Here is a 22,152-nt window from a genome sequence, read left to right on the forward strand (position 1 = left end):
CACTGAAATCTGGATCTTCGGGGCGCTGTCATACTCTAGAGGCTGCGTCGGTGAGACCCCATAAATGGGATCTTGGCTGGGTACACTAGACTCTACCTCAGACACACTCATACACTGAGGACTTCGCGTGCAAAATGCCTGGGTCTGAGGAAGCAGAAGACACTGCAGCAAGGGTGAGTGCTGTTGGTTGGCAGACAAACAAGGTCTTAATACCGCCCTGCATGTGGCATTAAGATATGTATTGCTCCGGCAATCCTGTGATGGACATTCTGTTTTACTTTGCTTACGCTTGTTCATATGAGGGGATATCTCAGAGTTGTGTTCTCATTGGGGGTCACTTAAATTCGTGTTGTTTTGCTACTTTTTACTAAATGAAACCCAGGGACCTTGAGCCTATAGGGAAAGCAAAGAGAACAAGGGTCTTGCGGGGAGAAGGGATATAGAGGAGTGAATGGGGGGGAAAGGGGCATGGTGTCCAGGAGTCCAGGAAGCAAAAGTAGATTTGGAGACTGATTATGGTAGCAATTGCATAGTTCTGTTTGATATGAATTGAACTATGGAGTGATATGACGTATGCATTAACTCCCATGATACAGCAAATTAAAAGGGGGCGGGGGAAGCATAGATCCAGGAATGAGTTTGGGGCTCTCACTAAATCCTAGCTCCACCTTAAGAAAATTCTTTCTTACATCATGACCTTACTCGATACTCGCCCTCAGGAAGGGAACACAGAAGATACGGTGCTATAGCAAAATGTGGCAAAGGATCTAGATGGTGTATAGCCATGTAGCTCAGAAGCAACATACCCAAGGTGAATCGGGTGGGGGCATGGAGTAGAGACCCAATGCCCATCTGTAGACTATTGGACATTCCCTCACAGAGGGGTCACAGGGAAGAGATGAGCCAGTCAGGCTGCAGTATAGCACTGATGAAACACACAACTTTCCTCTAGTTCTTTGGTGCTTCCTTCACCCCACTATCATGACCTCAATTTTACCTTACAAATCGGATTAGACCAGAGCATGCACACTGCTACAGATAAGAGCCCACACACAGGGAAACCAGGAGAGATAAACCCCTCAGGGCCAACAATGAGAATAGAGATACCTGGAGGATTAGGGGAAGGTGGGGAGAGAAAGGGGGAATCAATCACAAGGATCAAACTAGAACCCCCTCCCAGGGGGTCAAATAACAGAATAGTGGGTGAGGGACAATGGAGGACGATGTAAGATATGGAACAAAATAATCTATAACTTATCAAGGGTTCGTGAGGGAGGGTGGATAGGGGAGGGAAGTGGAAGAAATGGGGAGCTGATATCCGGGGCTCAAGTGGGAAGAGAATGCTTTGAAAATGATGGTGGAACATGTACAAATATGCTTGACACACTGGAGCAGGCATCCTCAAACTATGGCCCGCAGGCCACATGTGGCCCGCAGAGGACATTTATCCAGACCGCCGAGTGTTTTTGCCCCATTTGTTTTTTACTTCAAAATAAGATATGTGCAGTGTGCATAGGAATTTGTTCATAGTTTTTTTTTTTTTAAAAAAAAAACCTATAGTCCAGCCCTCCAATGAGTCTGAGGGACAGTGAACTGGCCCCCTGTTTAAAAAGTTTGAGGACCCCGCACTGGAGGAATGTGTGGATTTTGATAAGAGCTGTAAGAGCCCCCAATAAAAGTGTGTTTTTTAAATCACATCTGGGGTCTTAAAGACCTTGTCTTCAGGCAAGCAGTCATCTAAGTGAGATGTCAAATAAGTCCACATGGAAGAAGCACACCTTCATCAGTCACCGAAGGGTTGGAAGCCATATAATTCAAAGCTGAAGGAGGGATTGGTATCAGAGCCTAACTTGTGAGAATCTGGTGTGCAGAAGGCGATGGATGGCAGTGGGAGCCCAGGATTCATTTGTGGAACAACGTAGAAATAAGCCTCCAAAGAACTCCCTGTCTCTAAAACTGAAGGATGGGAGGAAAGTGGTCACTGCACAGAGTACTTGGGAGAGAGGACTATAGAAGATTAAAGGGATAAATCTGCGTGGACAATTAAAACTTTGTCAGTAGATTCCATCACACACGCCACACCCCCTGTGATACAGGCTGGACCTGATCTGGTTTTCCAAAGGTTTCTGTATTTTTGGTTTGCATTGTTTGGTTTGGTTTTTGCTTGTTCATCTTAGGGTGTATTGTGGAGGTGTTATGTCAATGGAGATCGCCCTCTTGAAAGTGTGCAATATGCTTTTCCCTGTTTCAGTGTTTGAAACCCAGGATTGATGAACCTAGAGAGACAGCAGGTGGAATTAGAAGCTCAGGGTGCAGGGGAGTATATTGGGGTGGGTGGGGGGACGCTGGTAAAAGGAAGAAGCTTAAAGGAGACCAAGCATGTAGAAAATGAATGTTTGGAAGCTGGTTGTGGTAACAATTGTACAATTCTATTGACATGCTTGAAATATAGGATGATATATGGATTAAATCCCAAGTAATAAAAATTAAATCTGTGACCTCAGTCAAGAGACTTCATTTCTAGATCACTTCATTTTCTGGGTTCATCAAGTAGTGATGAGGATAGAATTAAGGAATGTAAAATATTTAGACACTTGCCTGGTGGGACACAGGTGCTATTTTGTTGCTATCTTTGCCATGGTTGGATTCTAATTCATGTTGCTCCATATGCGATACAGGTCAAGGTTAGCTTGACTCATCATTTTTTACTCTTTTCTAGAGGGTCAGAGTGTGTCAGGTCTCAAAGTTTCTATGTGACAGTGATATTCAAATCAAAACTCATAGCCAGAGCATTTTTCTACCCTTTGCCTTAAAATTAATTTTGATGATTTCAAAAACATTTAGGTTTTTGAATTTGAACTGATTTGAATGCATGAAACTAATAATTCCCTTGTTTATGTTATGGAAAAAGATTGCAAACAGGATGTTTCACTTTTCTTTCTTATTTCCCCCCCTTTTTCTCACTCTCTCCTTATCTTCAAACTCGCAATCTTGAAATGTCCTTTCCTTTGGTCCTCTCACCCTCCTTCATCGCTCCTTCCTTACATGGCTGGCTCCCTTGTCTCCGTCCATTACCTTCCTCCCCAACTCCCTACCCCCTACACACACACACACACACACACACACCATGGGCCTCTCCTTATCCTGGTCTCGCTCACTTTCTGCCTCCCTTCCCCCCAGGTTTTTTGGGGGTTTTGGAGAGTATACACAGGAGAACATAGAGAAATTCAATCATTCCTCCCTGCACTGTGCAGGGACATTGACTACATTCTTCAAGTTGTACAATCATTCCCACGGCCCCCTAAGTAGTGTCCTATGTAATTTTTGGAGTGACTATTGTCCAGTAAAAATAGTTCTTTTTTAATAATACTTTTATTGGCATATCGCTCACATAGCATACAATTTAATCATTCAATCATATGAAGAAGATTTATGCAATCATCAGCGCAATCAATTTAAAACATCTTCTCATGCTCATTGTAGTTTGCTCCCACTTTCCCCTCATTCTCCCCTGCTAGTCCCTTAAGTAATTATCAATCCAATTACTGTCTCTATAGATCTATCTATCCTGGATTTCTCATACATAAATTCATACAAAACATAAACAGGAAACATAAAATATAGCAATTACTAAACAACCCATTTAAAAACATCAATCAAAAAGACACGCTTTACATATCTTAAAGCAGAAAATATTAAAAACTGAAATAACTTTAAAATATGTCAAAAAGAAATCAAATGATAGGGTATTACATTTTAACCTAACTACATTTGCCGTAATTAACTTTATAATGTTCTCTGTCTGCTAGCAAGGCTGCTCCCATCTCTGGACCATGTTCAGAGGGATTCACTGGAGGCTTGGTCCATGTGGAGCCTGCAAAGGGAGTCTGGACCTCTGCTGCCATCCGTAACTTTCTGCAAACGGAGTGTTCAGAATTTCAGCTCTGATACCATCCCCTCCTTCAGATTTGGATTTTACAGTCCTTGGATCACACGGCTGGTGTGCTTCTTCCCTGTGGACTAAGTTGACACCTCACTTAGATGGCTGCTGTCTGACTTTGTTTCCAGTGTTTCCTTCTACCCTCCCTCTCTGTTGCCAGTTCCCCTAAGTCTTTCCTTCTGTTTCCCGTCCTCCCTAGTCTCTGCAGCTCAGCTCTCTGCCTCGGTGGACAGCTCTATCATTGGTTTGTGATCGCTTTTGTGTACTCTTCAGGATACAGTAGTTTTAGAAAACAAATAGATAACCCCCCCACCCCACTTTCTTGGTGCTGACAGTGGAGTGGAGTCGCTTATCCTATACAACTGGCATTCCTGATGATAATATATAGTTTAGGGGGGGAGTTGGTTTTGTTTTTCGGTTTTCTTAGTCTTATTTTTCAAAGATTGCTCTTCAAACAGAAGTACAGAAAGCACAAATCATTATATTCTACCACCCACCAAGAGTGCAAACTCCACCTTTTATTACAGCAAGGAGGTTGACTCTCAGCCCATGCCCTTCTACTTACAGTAATCATAAGAGAAATAAAATAGTGAATCTTCCTGAGTAATAATATTTTTATGCTTGCATTTTTAAAACTTTTCTGCCAAGAATTTGTGTCTCATCAATATGTATTTTATTCCCTGATTTATAATTCTTAAAGAAGAGTTTAATATCAAAAGGCTAGAGACATGAAATGATAATCCAAAAGCTGGGTCAGCTGTCAAAAGGTAGTTTTCATCAGTTTACCCTATGCTGGATAAAAAAAAAAATGTGGAGGTGCCAGGTGTATCCATCTTTAATGACATCCTTCATATGTATAAATTGATTAATGCACCTTAGTGATCCTTTATATTTTAATATCATAGATGAACTCTGATAAATAATAAAGTAGTAAGGTCTCAGGGTAGCACCAAAAGTTAAGCGCTAGGCTTTATTTAAGGGTTAGGAGTTATAACCCGAGTTCAAACCCACCGGGAGGGACCTCAGAAGACAAGTCTTAGAATCTGCTGCCAAAAGTTACAGCCGGGAGAAGTGTAGGGAGCAGCATAAACTCTGCCCACACCGTGTTGCCATCACTCAGAACCGACTCGAGGGCCAATAGCGGTAACATCGTTAAACCAAACTTACACAAACTCACGGCCATCGAGTCAATGCTGGCTCACAGCGACCCCCTGTGGGTTTCCAAGGCTGTACCTGTCCATGTGTGTAGAAAGCCCAGTCTGTCTCCCACGGAGCTGCTGGTGATTTCGAACTGCCGGCCATGTGGATCACAGCCCAACGCATCACCACGACACCACCAGGGCTCCCTAATGACATCATTGGGTAGGTAATATTATAACAGGATTTTTTTGTAGCACAGTGAACCTGAAAACAAAGCTGGATTTGTTACTAAAATGGTTAAAAACATATTCTATTTACAGTTCTGTGATTCTCTCCAGATCTTTCCCTCAGTGAAAAAATCCACTTTTAAAACAGAGCCTGGCTGTTAAATGGTTGTTGACGGTATGGTTTCAAAAGGTATCAGACATTTTACAACTCAGACTTTAAAATTTTTTATTAATAAATCATTGGGGGGGCTTTTATAGCTCTAATATCCATAGATCAATAGTATCAAACACATTTTTTGATCAAACACATTTGTAGCCATCATCATTTCCAAAACATTTTCTTTCTGCTTGAGCCCTAGGTATTGGTTCCTCTTTTTTCTCTCCCCACCCTTCCACCCTCATGGACCCCTGATAAATTACAAAGTATTATTATTTTCATATCTTACATCATCCACTGTCTCCCTTCGCCCATGTTTCTGTTCTTCGTCCCCCTGGGAGGGGGGGTGTTAAGCATCCATCACTGTAGTGGGTTTCCTGTTTCTCCCCCACCTTCCCCCTACCCTCCTGGTATCGCTACAATCATTATTGCTTTTTAAGCTTTCCTCAATAGACTCATGTTGCATTTGTCCTTTTGTGCTTGGCTTACTTCGCTAGGCATAATTTCCTCCAACTATTCGCATGTGAGAATGTGCTTCATGCATTCATCGCTGCTTTTTAGGGATGTGTAGTACTCCATTGTATGTATATACTCGACTTTTTAAAACCAGTCGTCTGTTGATGGAAATTTAGGCTTGTTTCCAATTCTTTGCAATTGTGAATTGTGCTGCCATGAACATTGGAGCACAGATGTATGGTCATGGTTGATTTCTTCTTCTGGGTATATGCCCAATAGGGGGATTGCTAGGTCATATGGTAGCTCCATTTGTTTTTAGGTATTGCCAAATTGATTTTCATAAAGACTGCTCTTACCTACAGAACCACCAACAGTGGATAAGAGTTCCTATCTCACCACATCCCCTCCAACACTTGTTGCTTTCTGATTTTTTGAATTGGGCTATCTTTAAGGGTGTTAGGTGTTATCTCATAATTGCTTTAATTTGCATTTTCTTTATGGCTAATGATCCGGGATATTTTCTAATACATTTGTTGGTCATTTGGATTTCCACCCTTGTGAAACTTCTTTTCAGGCCATTTGACCGGAATGATGAATGCCTCAAAGTGTTGTTTTTTAATGGTAGGTTAGCAGAGTATTGTAGATTGTAGTAATAAGGCCTTTGTGTTATGTGTCATTGCAAAAGATGTTTTCCCTGTCTGTGGGCTTTATTATTACCAAAATACTCATGTATAAGCCAGTGGTCTATCAATTCTGTGAATCCTTTCAAAGAGCCAGCTTTTCGCGGCATTGGCTTTTTGAGTAGTTTCCTGGAACTCCTGCTTTCTTTTTTGAATTGCCATTTTTTGGAATATTGTTCTCCAACCTTTGATTCTCAGCCTATTCTGTCTGCAAACTTGATATGTATCTTGTATGCAACAGATTAATAGGTTGTGTTTTTGAAGCCAGTCTGCTAGACTCTTGTTTTTTAATGGGTGAGTTCATTCCATTGAGTTCAGAGTTATGATCGCTATCAGTGGACTCTGTGATGTTATCTCGTGCATTTTGTGTTGGGTATTTTCCTACCACCCTTTTCAGTGCATTGTGTGAATAAATGTGTAGCTCATTCTTGTCTTCTCTTCACCATTGAGCCAATGGGATCTTGGGGGCTGTTTTCAATGTGCTGAACTCTGGGTGGAGTTGCTGTATGTGATGGTTTCCTATTTGTGCTTCATGAAAACTGAGATTTATTAAACTATGTAATCATTAGTTTTCCCTTCCTCATTTTTGGGGGGGTGGGCGGAGACAATATACCTTAGATTTCTTTCTAGCTCTGCAAAGCTATTCCCCAGAATCTTCTCAATGAATCATTCCATTACTCTACTTTTTCTGCATGTTTTCCTAATTGTACCCATTTCCTTTTGTATAGCTAAGCTGTCTGTCCAGATGAAACATACCTTCTCTGAGAAGGAAATGGTAACCGGGTACAGAGGACTTACCTGAAGCTAATACCCAACTGAATTAGAATCTTTCCTCAGTCATTTATTATGACCTTGCATCTTTATGATCTCCAGTTCCTATATCTTTCAAATGCCAATAACTAGATATACTGAAAAAATGTTATACAAGGATTTAAAAACAAAATGCGCTTCCATCAAGCCAATTCTTGCTCATAGTGCCCATATACTATAAGGGATAACCATCCCTTAACTGGTTGCTTTGAACTTCAACTTGCCATCAGCAGCATGGTGCCACCAGGATTCCTTATGTAAGGAGTGGGTATTTTTAAATAGTTATGGTTCCTCCTAGAGGTTTTAGTGTATGTTGGGTACACAGTAAGACTTAACTTTTAATTTCTCAAGCTCAGTTCTCTCAACTCCAAACCCATACCCCAGTTGCTACTAGACATCTTAAATCACTTCAAAATATCACCTATTAAAAACCTTATCCATATCACCATCTTTCCCATAGATTCTATTTTTAAATGTATGTCTGGTCATGATAGCACATCACTCTGGAATTTCCTGTACCTTCCCTTCTCAGTCTAATAATTCTCCTCGTCTAACTTCAAAGAGGTCCATGGTTTTAAATTCCACCCACATGTTGATGATGTTCAAATTGATGGCTCCAATTCTGACTCCTTTTTTGAACTCCAGACTTGTAAAGCCAACTGCTTACTTGTTGTCTCCACCTGTACATCTAATGCTGGTGCTTTTGTTACTTGTCAGCTGTGTTAGTCTGGGCAGAGAAACAAATTCATAGACACTCATATGTATATAAAAAAGAACTTTATATACAAGAGCTATTGAATATTGGGAAAACATCCCAGCCCAGTCTAGATCAAGTCTTTAAGTCTGATATTAGCCCATGTGGCTGATACCAATCTACAAAGTCCTCTTTGGACTCACAAACACATGCAGGAAGATCACAGGGCAGTGAGTGGAAAGTCTTGTGGATCCAGTGGCATTGTAAATCCTTCAGTGCTGGCAGGGGTCTCCACGTGGCTTCTCCAGCTCCAGAGGTCTGGGTCCATCAGCCTCTCTCTACACGTCCTCTCCACAGAAATGTCTTTCAGAGAGTGAGCATGTGTCTTGCCTCCTGTGAGCTATTTATCTCCTTAGCACTTCCAAATGAAGCCATCAAGCTACTACCTGATTAACAGGCTAGACTCTACCCCTTCACTCTGAATCCTCAAATTGACACCAGATTATGTAACTACCACATCAGCTCTACTCAGACTGATAATGACCCCATACACCACAAGGAACATTCTCTGATCCTGTGACATCTTTATGATCTATGATACATTTGAATCCATTGTTGTGGTTTATTATGTCAATCCACCTCAATGAGGATTTCCTACATTTCACTGAACTTCTGCTTTACTAAACTTTTTCGTCTGTCTATCTCTCTTTCTCTCTCTTACTTTCATTGAGTTGATGCTAATTCATAGCAACCCTCTAGGACAGGGTAGAACTGCCCCTGTTGGTTTCTGAGACAGCAAATCTTTACAGGAGTAGCACACCCCATCTTTCTCCAGAGGAGTGGCTGGTAATTTTGAACCACTGACCTTGCAATTAGCTGCCCAATGCATAACCAGTACACTACCTATAGGACAGGGTCACACTGCCCCTGTGGGTTTCTGAGATTCTAACTCTTAGTGGGAATAGAAAGCCTCATCATTCTTTTGTGGAGTGGCTGGGGTTGTGAACTGCTAACTTTGCGGTTAGCAGTCCAGTGTTTAAGCACTCTATCACCAGGGCTTTTACCCTTTTGTGGGGATTCTCTCTTCTCTTTTCTTCTTCTTCTTCTTCTTCTTCTTCTTCTTCTTCTTCTTCTTCTTCTTCTTCTTCTTCTTCTTCTTCTTCTTCTCTCCTCTCCTCTCCTCTCCTCTCCTCTCCTCTCCTCTCCTCTGCTCTCTCTTTCTCTTGACATTTCCCAAATATGCAAGATGACATTTCATCATCCTTGCGTACAAGGAACATTTCCGTTTGGTTCTAACCCTGTTTTATTTCTCCTTCTGGCCATCTCTGATCATCTCCTATTATCTCATCCCCTCCACCATGGCCACATTGAAGCATTTGGAGTTCTTCAAATATACCAAGCTTGATTCTGCCATAGGATGTTTGCTTTAACTGGAATATTCTATCTGAACTGTACATTACTGGCTTCTTGTCATTCAGACATCCCAGATAAATACCATATTTTCACAGAAGTCTTCTTTTGGCAGCCAAATGGAAAGTTGCTACCAGATTATGTTCCTATATTAATTTAATTTTCCTTATAGAGCTTATTTGATAGTTTTCTTGCATATAATATCCTCATTTTAAAATTTGGCCAGAATGTGTCATGATACAGAGGCCATGTCAATTTTTTATTATTTTATTTCCAGTGTCCAAAAAATTCCTGGCACTGAATTGGTGAGCAAACGTGCGTGTTCATCGAGTCACCCAATAAATGCATGTTCAATTTTATGCCATTTTTAACCAGTTTATCACCAGTTACAAATTGAGAAGGATGCATTCCTTTTACCTAATAGTAATCAGTATTCGTTAACAATTTGTAAACCTCTTCCTAATTGTTAAAAGCAATCTTTTTCTTCAGCCTGTCAAGACCCTCTACAAAACTACTCATTTTTCATACACCTTGTGCAATGCCTTACAACTGTATTCTTGATAACTGTCATTTCGTGAATCAATACCAAATAATAGTGACCTTTTATAGGAGAAGTGCCCCATGGAGTGTCCTGGACTGGAATTTTCCTTGGAGCACATATCCAGGTCTTGTTCTACCTTGGAACAAACTGAGTTCTGAATCCATGCACTGCTAGGCCTACTCTTAACAGTAATCTCTGAGGAATAATAGAAAGTCAAAAGAATAATACAGATCAACTTCAAAAACCTATTGGCGTTACTGCCTTCCACAATTACTGTAGTGTTAATGCAATTTCTAGGAAGTTAGCTGCCATTGTGGTGACTCGGCATGTGTCAGCACAACAACCAGTGGTTGGTTGGAGATAACCAGGCCTTTCTTCTGAGTCTTCTCTAGGTCCACTCAAACCATCAACCTTTTGGTGAGCAAACATGTTAACTATCTGCACCACCCAGGAACTCCTATTATATTTAAAGTGAGCACATTTTATAATTCTTCTTAACTGTAAATGGTTTGACATAATATAAGGGAGTTATGCATCCCACCCTCCTGATATCATTTTTTGATGAACTGTCCATGGAACACATGTCATTTGTGTATCAAATGAACCAATGAGCCTATCTCAAGAAGAAAATAAAAACTAGGTAGAGGTCCTTTAGGAGATATTTCGTTCCTTGATTACATCAGAGAATAATCACATAATAAGCTAATGATAGTCCCAAGAAAACAGAAGGAAAGATGGGTAGGCTCTTAGTACCGGGGAAAATGCCTCTATATTTTGAGCTTTCTTTATAGAGTGATCCTAAATGACACTAAGAAGTGTCTGGTAAGGATCGGGATGGTGCGTGAAAATTCTCTATTAAGATGTAAGAATTTAAGATTTGTTTCAAGGTCTATGATGTCATCTAAATTCTGTCCAGGAACATCTACAAAATTCTTATCTGTGATATTTATAACATTAAATGCAGTTGTGTCTTCCAGTAAACTATATCACTTTTATATGCTCAAACTTGTATTTACAATTGCCAAGACTAGTTACTGGATTCTACTGGATTTTATACTAAAATAGGAATTGTGTAACTACTCATTGAAATAAACGGTTGAAACTGAAGATTGGAGAGAACCTTTTGAGAAAGGATTCAATCTAGATATTAATTTTTTTAGAATTAAATATCTGGAAACAACACAGAGTAGCACTATCTCATGCCCAAATGGTATGTATAAAAATGCTGGTATCTGGGAAGAGTGAATGCTATATTTTCTTAGATTTTTGCACTTGAGAAAGGTATGTTGCTATTGATTTCATTGCAGTTGTTTTGTGGATGTACAATTTGAAGGCAGTAGAGAATAATTGTCAAGTTATAATATGCCCATTATTATAAACAGAAAGCAATTGCTAAATAAGCTCTAAGATAGGGGTGGAGTTCCTGGGAATACCCCAATGACTGTGTATGTCCCTGTGTGGTTCATACATCCAACTACTACTGAAAAGCTGAACGTTTAAGTCCAATCAGAAGTGCCACAGAAAATGGAACCTGATGCCTACTGTTTTTCAAAGCACCCATGAAATCTCTATTGACAAAACCCAAACTTATCTAGTCAATGTTGACTCACAGCCACTCCTGTGGGTTCCAAGCCTGTGTTGTGGGAGTAGAAACCCCCAGGCTTTCTTCCGTGGGGCTGCTGGTGGTTTCAGACTGCCCACCATGCAATCCACCCTGAGGAGTGGTCCGACCCTGACTCGCACGGGGTTGCCGGGAGGTGGAACTGACGCAGCCACAACTCTTGCTGTCTGTTAGTCTACATTTTACACATCTCAATATGTCCACTAGTAGTAGGCTGCCCAACTTGACTATAAATTTGTTCATTATTGAATCCCCACTGTCAGGCATTGTGCCTGGCACATAATAGTTCATGAATAACGATACGTGACTGAGTTAACTCCAACCTTGTCTGTTTTTGTTTTTAAGAATTATGGATCAAGGAAACCCAAAACAAAAGAAACTAAAAGCATATCATTGGGAATGAGGCGGAGGGTGGAGTGGAGACCCAGAGCCCATCAGTAGTCATTTGGACACCCCCTTACAGAATGACCACAAGGAAGAAAAGAGCCAGTCAGGGTGCTGTATAGCACCCATGAAACAAACGACTTTCCTCTAGTTCTTTAATGCTTCCTCCCCCCCCCACTACCATGACCCCGATTCTATTTTACAAATCTGACTAGACCAGAACTAGTCTAGATAAGAGCATGCAACACAGGGAATCCAGAACAGATAAATCCCTCAGGACCAGTAAGGGGAGCAGCGATACTAGGAGGGTAAGGGTGGAGGGCCTGGAGGGAGTAAGGCAGAACCAACCAGTGATCGACATATGGCTCCCATCCCAAGGGGATGGATAGCAGAAATGTGGGTGAAATTAAACAATAGTCAGTGTAAGAAATGAAAAAAATATATATAAATTATCAAGGGGGCAAGGGGGAGGAAGTGGGTAGAGGGAGGGGGAAAATGAGGAGCTGATGTCAGGGGCTCAAGTAGAAAGAAAATGTTTTGAAAAAGATGATGACAACACATGTACAGATGTGTTTGACAAAATGGATATATGTATGGATTGTGATAAAAGCTGTAAGAACCCTAAATAAAATTACTTTAAAAAAAGAATTCTGGAAGTTAAATTATATGTCAATTGATTTTTTTAACGAACTCTAATTTTTCTAGTTAAGATTCTCTCTAAAACAATAAAGAGCATGAAGCTTAGAAGTGAAAGTAGAATGATAATTATTTACATTCCTCATTTCTAAAAATGGGAAAAGTTGATCTAATCACATTTTCTTGTATTTTGTTTTATATCTTTGATCAGTAGCAAGATATATTTAACTGGTCATTCTGTCAAACTCTCATTTTAACTGGCTTTATTTTATTATTTTCAACATTTCTTTTGTCTCCCACATACTTTTCTTAAAAACAACAAAACTCACTGCCATCGAGTCAAGGCTGAGTTACAGTGACCCTATAGAACAGGGTAGGACTGCCCCTGTGGGTTTCCGACACTAACTCCATGGGAGTCAAAGCCCTGCTATCTCTGTGGAGCCTCCAGTGAGTGGTTTTAAAATGCTGACCTTGGAGTTTGCAGCAGATGGTGTAACCGCTATACCACCAGGGCTCCTTACTTGGCTGAAAATCTTTGATATAGATATATTTTCCTAATTAAGTAATCTTGTATAAATTCCAAGTTTTCTACATTTAAATCATGGAAAGACATATTGCCTCCAACAAACAAAAATTATTACTGCTATAATCTAGAGGGACAGATTACTATGAGTTGGAATGTACTCTGGTAAATGGGCTTGGTGTTTAAATTCGTAAATATAATTGTGAATCATTTGACTACACTGACCCTGCAGGCATCGCTATCATGTGCAATGTGATGTGTGCTGTTCATGTATGTGACAACTGTCATGTAAACCCTCCCTAACAAATAGAACAACAAAGAGCACATAACCCCACTGTCTTTGAGTCAATCCCAATTCAGAAACCCTAACAGAGAGAAGAGATTGACCCTATAGGGTTTCCAAGAATGTAAGTGGAAGTCTTTCTGTGAGCAGATTCTCACATTTCCTCTGATAGAGAGGTACTTGGGAGCTCTGTCAACAGCTCAGTTAGCAGCCAAATGGCTTAACCACCAAGACTCTTCCTTGAATTGCTTGCATGTTTTTAAATTCAGTCAGCAGGATCACATAGGGTAGTAAGTCAGAGGAAAAAGGAAATGTTGTTCCTAGAGCCTTTATAAGTATAACTCAATCCTAGAAATAATAGCCTCCCCTCAGGAAGAGTTTTCTAATGGAGGAATTTTAGAAAATTGTAGCACAGTAGTCGCTACATCATTATTTGTAAAATAAAATGTTAAAATTTTAAATAACTTCTCCATAGGATAATCAAGCCCACAATAACCATACTCACTGCCAGTGAGTCCACTCTGACTCATAGTAATCCTATATTACTAATTCCAAGGGTATAAATTTCTAAGACAACAGGATGCCCAATCTCGTTCCCACAGAATAGCTCCTGGGTTCGAACCACCAATCTTGCAGTTAGTAATCAAGTGCTTACCCAACAGCCCCACCCTGGCTAGTGAAGGGGGCTTCAAAAGTCCACGGAATTGAAGAACAGTGGGATTTTCCACCAATTCTTTGAAGTGGATAGATAAATAGATATAAACAAAGATGTACTTGCAGACACAGATAGAGAAATCACTTACCAACTGATCCTGACACTTAATAAAAGCTAAGTGAACACCAGTTTTTCTGTTGTTTGTTTGTTTTTGCAAACAAGATGTAGAGAAATCAGGATGATAAAATAAATCAAAAATCTTATTTTACAATTTGAAAAAAAAATGCTAGCCCATTGTAACTCATAGCAACCCTAGAGGCCAGGGCAAACCTTCCTGAGAGAGTGAATCTGTGATCTTGAGCCCTTTGATTTGTATCCGGAGTAGTGAGTTGGTTGGTTGGTTGTTTTTTAAGACTATATTGATGCCTCAATGTTCTGAGTCAAAAACTGGGATGTGCTCATGGGAAAGAAGGGTTGCCTGAATGAGTAGATTCACTTATGAAGGAACTTCCAAAAGTCCCCTCACATAAAAATGGAATTAAAAGGTAAAAGTATTTTTCTGAGAACTTTGAGAAGCCCCTTCCACTTTCCACTGCAGTGGTTGGCTAACCTGAAACTGACCTTCACATTTTCATGACTGCAAGTGAAATATGTGAATCTTTCATTGAGTAAATTCATTTCTAGGAGAGTGAAGATCCCCACTGAGTGGGTTTAGTCGCTCCCAAGCTTCTCTTTCACTCAAGCGTATTAGGTTGAACTATATGAAACTGCCAATATTCGACTTTATTTCAAAAATCTGAAAACTGTATGTTTTTAAAGTCTCCTCTGTTAGACGTGGCTTTCTTACTACATAAACTTCAAGACATTCTAGAGTACATACGGTAAGCATGACTCCTTAAAATAACATGCTTATAATAGAGCCTGCTTGCCTCGCTTCATTCTTGACGACAGACCACAGAGGCTGTATGGAAGAAAAACCCAGTGAAACAGTGTGGGGCTCACAGGGACAAATGGCTAGATATGTGAAATGGGAAACTAAAAATTGAGGGGGGAACCCACAAACATTATTATTTCTATTATATTTTCAGGGATTCTATAGTAAAGCTTCTGAGTACTTCCAGCAAGCCTTTGACACGACAGGAGAAATAGCGAGCCTGTCTCTGATGGAAGAGACGAAGGTGCACTATGGGATTGCGAAAGCTCACCAGATGATGCTGACAATGAACAACTGTATCGAATCTGAAGACACCACCAGTCTTGGCTACCTGCTGTCATGGAAAGAGAGCAGAAGCAACATCACCTTTGACCAGCCTGTCGGTAAGGCACTGTGTTCGAGACACGCATAAGGTGTTGTGTCATTCTTAGTTAAGTCAATTCCTTTGTAAGGAGTCACTCAATGATGGATGGTTTTAATTTTATTGGTAATTTTCATTTTATTTACTCAAGCATACATGAAGATTGAACGTGCATTGTGCACTCTAATACCTCTTCATTTTTATGGAAAGTACAAAACAGTGGCAGAGATTCTGTACCACTTGCTAAATCGCGCTCTCTTCCTTTTTTCTTTTTTCCAATTATGTTATGTAGCCGATACGTTGTAAAGAATGTGAAATAAGTTTATGCTTTTAAAAAGTATTCAGTGTCTGACAAGAGCAAGTATTGACAGATGATATATTGTACACTTGTTTTTTAATTGTCGTTGGTCTTGTAGTTATTTATGCTTACAGTTGAGTTTTCTTCTGGAAACCATTCTCTGCCTCTTTCGTCTCTATGCTTCCCTGTGAAGATTTAGCGTTCACGTGATCATTAACTAAAGAGGAGGCCAAGATACACTGGCAAAGGTGCTCATGAATATTAGTCATAAAGGAAATGATACATTCTACAATGAGCTACCTGCAAAAACAGCACTGATAAAAACAGAAGATAATAAATTCTGGCAAGGTTGTGGCAAAATTGGAGCTCATCTACCACTGGTGAAATTTTAAAATAACAATATCTTAAAAAGCTAGAAAAATAAATGTCTTAGGATTCAACCATTGCCCTCCTAGGTATACAGAATAGACATTGAAAAGCAACGATGCGAAGAAATAGAAAGATGCACACCTATGTTCATCAGAGCATTATTTTCAATAGCAAAATGATAGAAATGACCCATGCCCATCAGTAGATGAGTAGATTTACAGCTTGTGGTGCCAACATGCTACGCAACGCTAAGGAAGAGAGTCCACAAGACAACTTACAGCGTGGATGAATCTGGAGGGCTTATGCTGAAGGAAATAAGTCACAAATGTACAAATATTGCATGGTCCAGCTTGTATAAAAAGTCAAGAATGTGTTTACATACAGAAAACAGTGTTCTTTGGGGGTAACCAGAGACGAGGATGGGGTGGGCGAGGAGGGGGATTACTTGCTAGATAGTCGACACTTGCGACCATTGGTGAAAGGGATGGCAGCACCCAGCGTGGGTAAAGGTTGCACGACTACACGGAGCTAAAGGAAGATAATAAGAAGCACGCAAGAATAAGGGGCAATTTGGATGGATGCTGTACCATACCGTTTGTAATAGCAGTAATAACACCCAAAAAGTATGTGTGTGGTTACGTGGGAAGTAAGGATGTACTTACAAGAGGACTTCAAAACATGGGTGGATAAATAGAATTTAAAAACCAGAATTTCTCCTGGAACTTTTGAAGCCCGGTCATGTATGTGTGTAGGAAGACATGTGTGTGGTCATGTGCATGCATGGACAGTGTATGAAAATCAAACTCACTCCCTTCGTGTCAGCTCCAACTGATAGCAACCCTGGAGGACAGCACAGCACTACCCCTGTGGGCTTCTGAGACTGTGACGCTTCATTGGAGTAGAAAGCATCCTCTTTCTCCTGGGCAGTGGGTGGTGATTTTGAACTCCTGACCTTGATGTTAGCAGCCAACCATATAACCCGCTACGCTACCAGAGCTCCTAGTATAGGTGTGTGTTCATATTTATGTGTATGCTAAAGCATAGTTACAGAGACTGCTTAGACATATACAAACACCTCTCAGGGTTCAGTTACTGGATCGCAGGGCTGAGGATCATAATTCTGTGGTACAATTCAGTCAACTGGAATATCATAGATTATAACAATATTATGCTACATCCTGGCATGGTGAGTAATGTATGGGTCATAAAATCTTGCAAGCAACCACCTAAGATGCAACTCTTTGCCATCCTCTAGTCATAAAAAACGTCTTGGTATATATTGGCTAAGTGGTGTGGGGGCCACATGGACTTCCTTTGGCTCCCACGCTGATGGTAGAGGTCAAATACACCACCACCTTTCTTTACTTTTTGCCGTCCTGACACCAGCCACCTCTCCCACAGCAATGTACTTGTCAGCTGGCTAATTCATTGCAGTGACCACACAGTACTCACAGACAATACTTATGACTATGGGCTGATTAGAGAACTTAACAGGCTACAATTTGGTGAGAAAGGCTGAGTAAATTTGTTCAGTCAGGACAGTTTCTTCTCTGCTGTGGCCACACGCAGGCCTTTTCCTCTTAGCCCAGAGCTGTGCTATTCTAGCAACGTGACAAAGTTCCCTTAGGGCTGACAATGAGAGTCCAAAGAGCCTGTCACTCCACTATAAACCTCAACCCCAAAGCACACGGCTCCAGCTCTGTACGGCAGCAAGCCCATCTCCCCCAATTAAGTGCCCGGAGGCACCTTACTCTACAAGCCAGCTTCCTGCCCCCAAAGCACTCAGCTGCAATTGCTCTGTGGGCTGGAAAGCCCGTGCTCTGGTCTCTGATTCTGCTGCTGCTCTGCCACTCCTCTGGTTTCAGAGCTGTATCCTGGATTCAGGAGGCTCGGTGCTGAGGGATCACAGTGCTGAGCATGTGCTCCACTCCTTTCTCTTCCATCTTGCTGGGAGTGAGATCCCCTACCTGCTTCCAAGATGGCTCATTTTATACCCAGGAGGAGGACACTCACAATTCACCCTACGACCAACCCCTCACAGCTGAAACATATAATCTAATCAGGAGCTTCCAACACCTTGTTACCCAGACCCATCTGGAAAAGGAAGGCCATTTAGTGGGAGGACCAAAGGCAATGACTGGGGAAAATGTATGAAGTTATTGAGCACGGGAACTTCAAAACATTTGTGAGAAAATTCCATTAACTCTCAATTCAATTTTTCCATCAGTTCTTTGGGGCTCATTTGTGTGTGTGGGGGGGGGGGGTGGTGGTAGTGGCTGCTGCTGCTACTGTTAACTCCTGACAAGTCAGATCTCGCTTACAATAACCCTGCTGTCTGGTCCTGTGTTATCCTCACAATTGTTACGTTTGAGACCATTGTTGCAGTCACCATGTCAATCCATTGCGCGTGCACACATTTCATATTCTCTCTGAAAGATAGCATGATGTCTGACACCCAGGTACCAAATAAACATTTGTGGAGTTAAACAGAATTCAAAATAAGCTTACATGTCTAAGTCATAAAGAAGTTTGTACTAGCCATTTTTAGACAAAATTCATAGTTTCCCTATCTCCTTGGAAAATATGAAAGAGCCTATGATCCAACACTGTACTTTGATTACCATCCAATTACCACACGAATGAAAGACAACACTCCCAAATGTGATGTTGACAAAATGAAGATGTACAAAAAAAATTTATTTGGAAATCGGAGTGACTTTTGAGCCTGTAAGTTTTCAACTTTTGCCTTTTTTCTGTGTGGAGGCATCTTTAATCTTGCTAGGGAGAGGTCACATGTGTTCAGAGGAAAGTAGATCAAACATCTGAAAGATACATTAAAAAAAACTATGTAGTTATCTTCACCTCCGAGACTTGCATCCTCCAAACAAATCATTAGCTCACAGAGCAGGCAATCTTCTTTTAAGCAGAGGAACATGACCCCCTAGGGAACAGAGCAGCGAGAGCCCTCGGGTCTCCAGATAAAATAGAACCATGATTCACCCGCAATCATCTCTCATCTTTGTATCTTTCAGAAGGAACACAGAAAATATAGGGGCCTTCCCAGTATTCTAATACCTTAGATACAGTTGGAATCACTTACTATTCCTTCGTGCCTCCCTAATACTGGAGTAAGAATAGATTCTATCCTCCTAAATTTAGGAATTTGGAAGGAATTCAAATTCATCAGAGTTCAATGAAATTATTCAAGCCTACAGCAAGAGAAATTGGTTGGCTCTGGGAGACTTAAGGGCCTATGAATGTCTGCTGATTTCTCAGTAATATAATTTATTTTTCTTACTAGCAACACTACTCCCTATACAACCAGGGTGATTTTTTTTAAATGAAAGGCTAATTCAGCTTACCTTTTGATGAACACAGATGAAGATGCAGGATATTAACACTGAAACAAATGCTTTCTCTATCCGAATAGCCATATTAAACTAATTCTGTAATTATATCTATTTAAATGGAAATACTGTTAAATGTTAATCTTACTTCACTGATAATTATTACATCAGCATGTTGGTTTTAATGCGCTTCCTTCTTGTAGCAAACTGTAAACCATCTGAAAAGCACGATGCAAATTCAATCCTGGCTCTACAGCACTTCAGACACTTAATGTCTTCTGCAGAATGGGATGAAAAGAAGGCTTCTTTACATGTCAAAAATATCACCCAAGTTTTATGAATCTTTAATATTCTTAAAGGAAAAGATTTGAACTAGCGTGCCCAGTCCTTGGTTTAATATTTGGTGTTGAGATCATATCAAATCGGGTTTTCTTCTTTTTTTCATTGCTTGTATTTCTCATTCATGAAATCAACCTTTGCAAAGGATGTAACAAAGTTAGATTTACAACAGAATCTCTAAGGATTTTTTTATACTTCAATAAGCTATTTCTGTTTGTAAAGCACTTAATAAGGAGGAGCAAGTTATGCATTAACTAAAAAGTCAACCAGCAGATTTAATACCCTCCCATCATCACAGAGCAAACCTGTACTTGTAATTATGTTTTAGAGCATTACACATTAAGAGAAGAATCCAGTAAAAACAAACATGACTGAGTCAAAGCTCATTCTACTGCCAGTGTGGTGTCATTGAGCAAGGTCACCTCTTAAACCTGCTGACCTTGGATGTAACATTAACCCACTGCCGTCTAGTCAGCTCCAAATCATAGCTACCCTGTAGGACAGAGAGAAGTGCTCCCTGGGACTTAGAGCACTACAAATCTTGATGGGAGCAGACAGCCTCATCTTTCTCCTGTGGAGTGGCTCATGGTTAGCAGTCCCAATGCTTAACCCGCGGTGCCACCAGACCAAGTGCTAATTAGCCATGTGATTCTCTGCAAAACGACTGCATTTCGAGTCTCTAGTTTGTCATCTGAGGCCCTAGTCATCCAAACCACGAAATGAAGTCATCCAAACCACGAAATGAAGCTGCCATCTAATTCTTCTGAGTTCCAACGCAGGATCCTTTGCACCTCTCACACTTCCTGACACGTGCACATGACTGTATTGTGAGTAAACGCCTTCCATGCTTTAACATTCAAAATACATGTTTCCAAGTGTGGATAAAAATATTCGCAGAGGGGAATAAAACAAACAAACACCATCAACAAAGAACAGGTACCTCGGCCAAAATGGAGTAGCAAGTGACGGGTGTGCATTCTGAAGGAAAACGAACACACGTGGTACAATAGGTGTGCGGGAAAACAGGTCCTCAAAAAGCGGGGAAAGGGGACAAATGAAATGTGAGCCCCACAATTTTAGCAGAAAATGTTAATATTCCCTCTCCTAACTCTCTAGGATCTGATATCCATTGTAATGCTATGCAGAACTTGCAGACAATATTCACCATTAAAGGGTTGATTAAGGAAGGTGACAGATTATAATGCCAGTGACAACTGCTTAGGAGAGCTGTTTATGAGGACATGCTACAACGTCCTGTCAAGTCTGCCGATACGTATGCAAAGGGGCGTATCACCCCACGGGGAGCCTCAATACAAAGACATGCCACTCAAGCTCCCTGAATGAAGTGTCCCAAGGCACCCCACTCCAGAAAGCCTCATCCCAAAGGCACTCAGCCCCACGACCATGAGTCAGCAAGCCAAGCTTCTCCAATTGGCGCCCAGACGCACCCCAGTGTGCAAGCCAGCCTTGTACACAAAAGCACTCAGCCTTGTTTGCTCTTTGGGCTGAGAAGCCCATCACTCTGTTCTAGGCTCTGGCTCCTGGTCCTGCTGCTACTCCTCTGTGGTTATAGCTGTCTTTTGGATCCAGAGGCTCATTGCACTGGGATCTTGGGTCCAGAGGATGCACTTCTCACCTGGCTCTTGTTAGTAATGAGATTCCCTCCACCTGCTTTTCAGAGAGCTCATTTGATACACAGGAGGATGACATTCCAGAGAATCCCGGTCATAGTGACTCACAAGTGAATCCCATCACAACTTTCCCTGGCCTTCTCACCAAACATATGCAGGGAAAAGTGGTTTGGAGAGAGTTAGAGACTCTGGCTAGAAATCTCATAATTTAATAAGTTGTTAAATAACTTGCTGCCCTGCCACCCCCTGGGTAGAAGTCCCACGCTCCAGTGCAGAGAGAAGAATGAAAGTCGCTCCGTGACGTGAGGAGACGGACTGGGGTGCCAGGGTGGCTACAATTCCCAGAAGAGGGAACTGGTAAGAGAAGTAGGTGATTAACGTATAAAAAAGCTGAGGATGGTGGAGAAGACATCAGAAGGAATGTATATCCTTATTGACTATATGGACAGAGAGAGAGAATTCTAACTCACCGTCACCCTTAGAATGGAGTAGAACTTTATGGGAGCAGGGTGCCTCATCTTTATCCTGCACAGCAACCTGTGAGCTTGAACTGCCATCCCTGCAGTTTGAAGTTCACGGTTTAACCCACAGAACCACCAAAATCACTGCCAGCTAGTCAATTCTGACTCATAGTGGTTCTGTAAAACTGCCCTGTAAAACTCATAGTGGTTCACGTAAAACTGCCCTGTGGCTTTTCCAGACTGTAACTCTTTACT

General features: G+C 41.0%; 1 protein-coding gene across 1 annotated transcript in view; it reads left to right on the forward strand.

Moving 5' to 3' along the window:
• Positions 1–21,007, forward strand: part of TTC29 (tetratricopeptide repeat domain 29) — a 181,134-nt gene extending 160,127 nt beyond the window's left edge. The window contains exons 9-10 of the mRNA XM_075543526.1: positions 15,246–15,474; positions 20,922–21,007. Of these exons, the coding sequence (XP_075399641.1) occupies positions 15,246–15,474; positions 20,922–21,007 (315 nt within the window). The remainder of the gene's footprint in view (positions 1–15,245; positions 15,475–20,921) is intronic.
• The last annotated feature ends 1,145 nt before the right edge of the window (positions 21,008–22,152 follow it).

This window comes from Tenrec ecaudatus, chromosome 3 (assembly GCF_050624435.1).
Source record: "Tenrec ecaudatus isolate mTenEca1 chromosome 3, mTenEca1.hap1, whole genome shotgun sequence".
Taxonomy (NCBI): domain Eukaryota; kingdom Metazoa; phylum Chordata; class Mammalia; order Afrosoricida; family Tenrecidae; genus Tenrec; species Tenrec ecaudatus.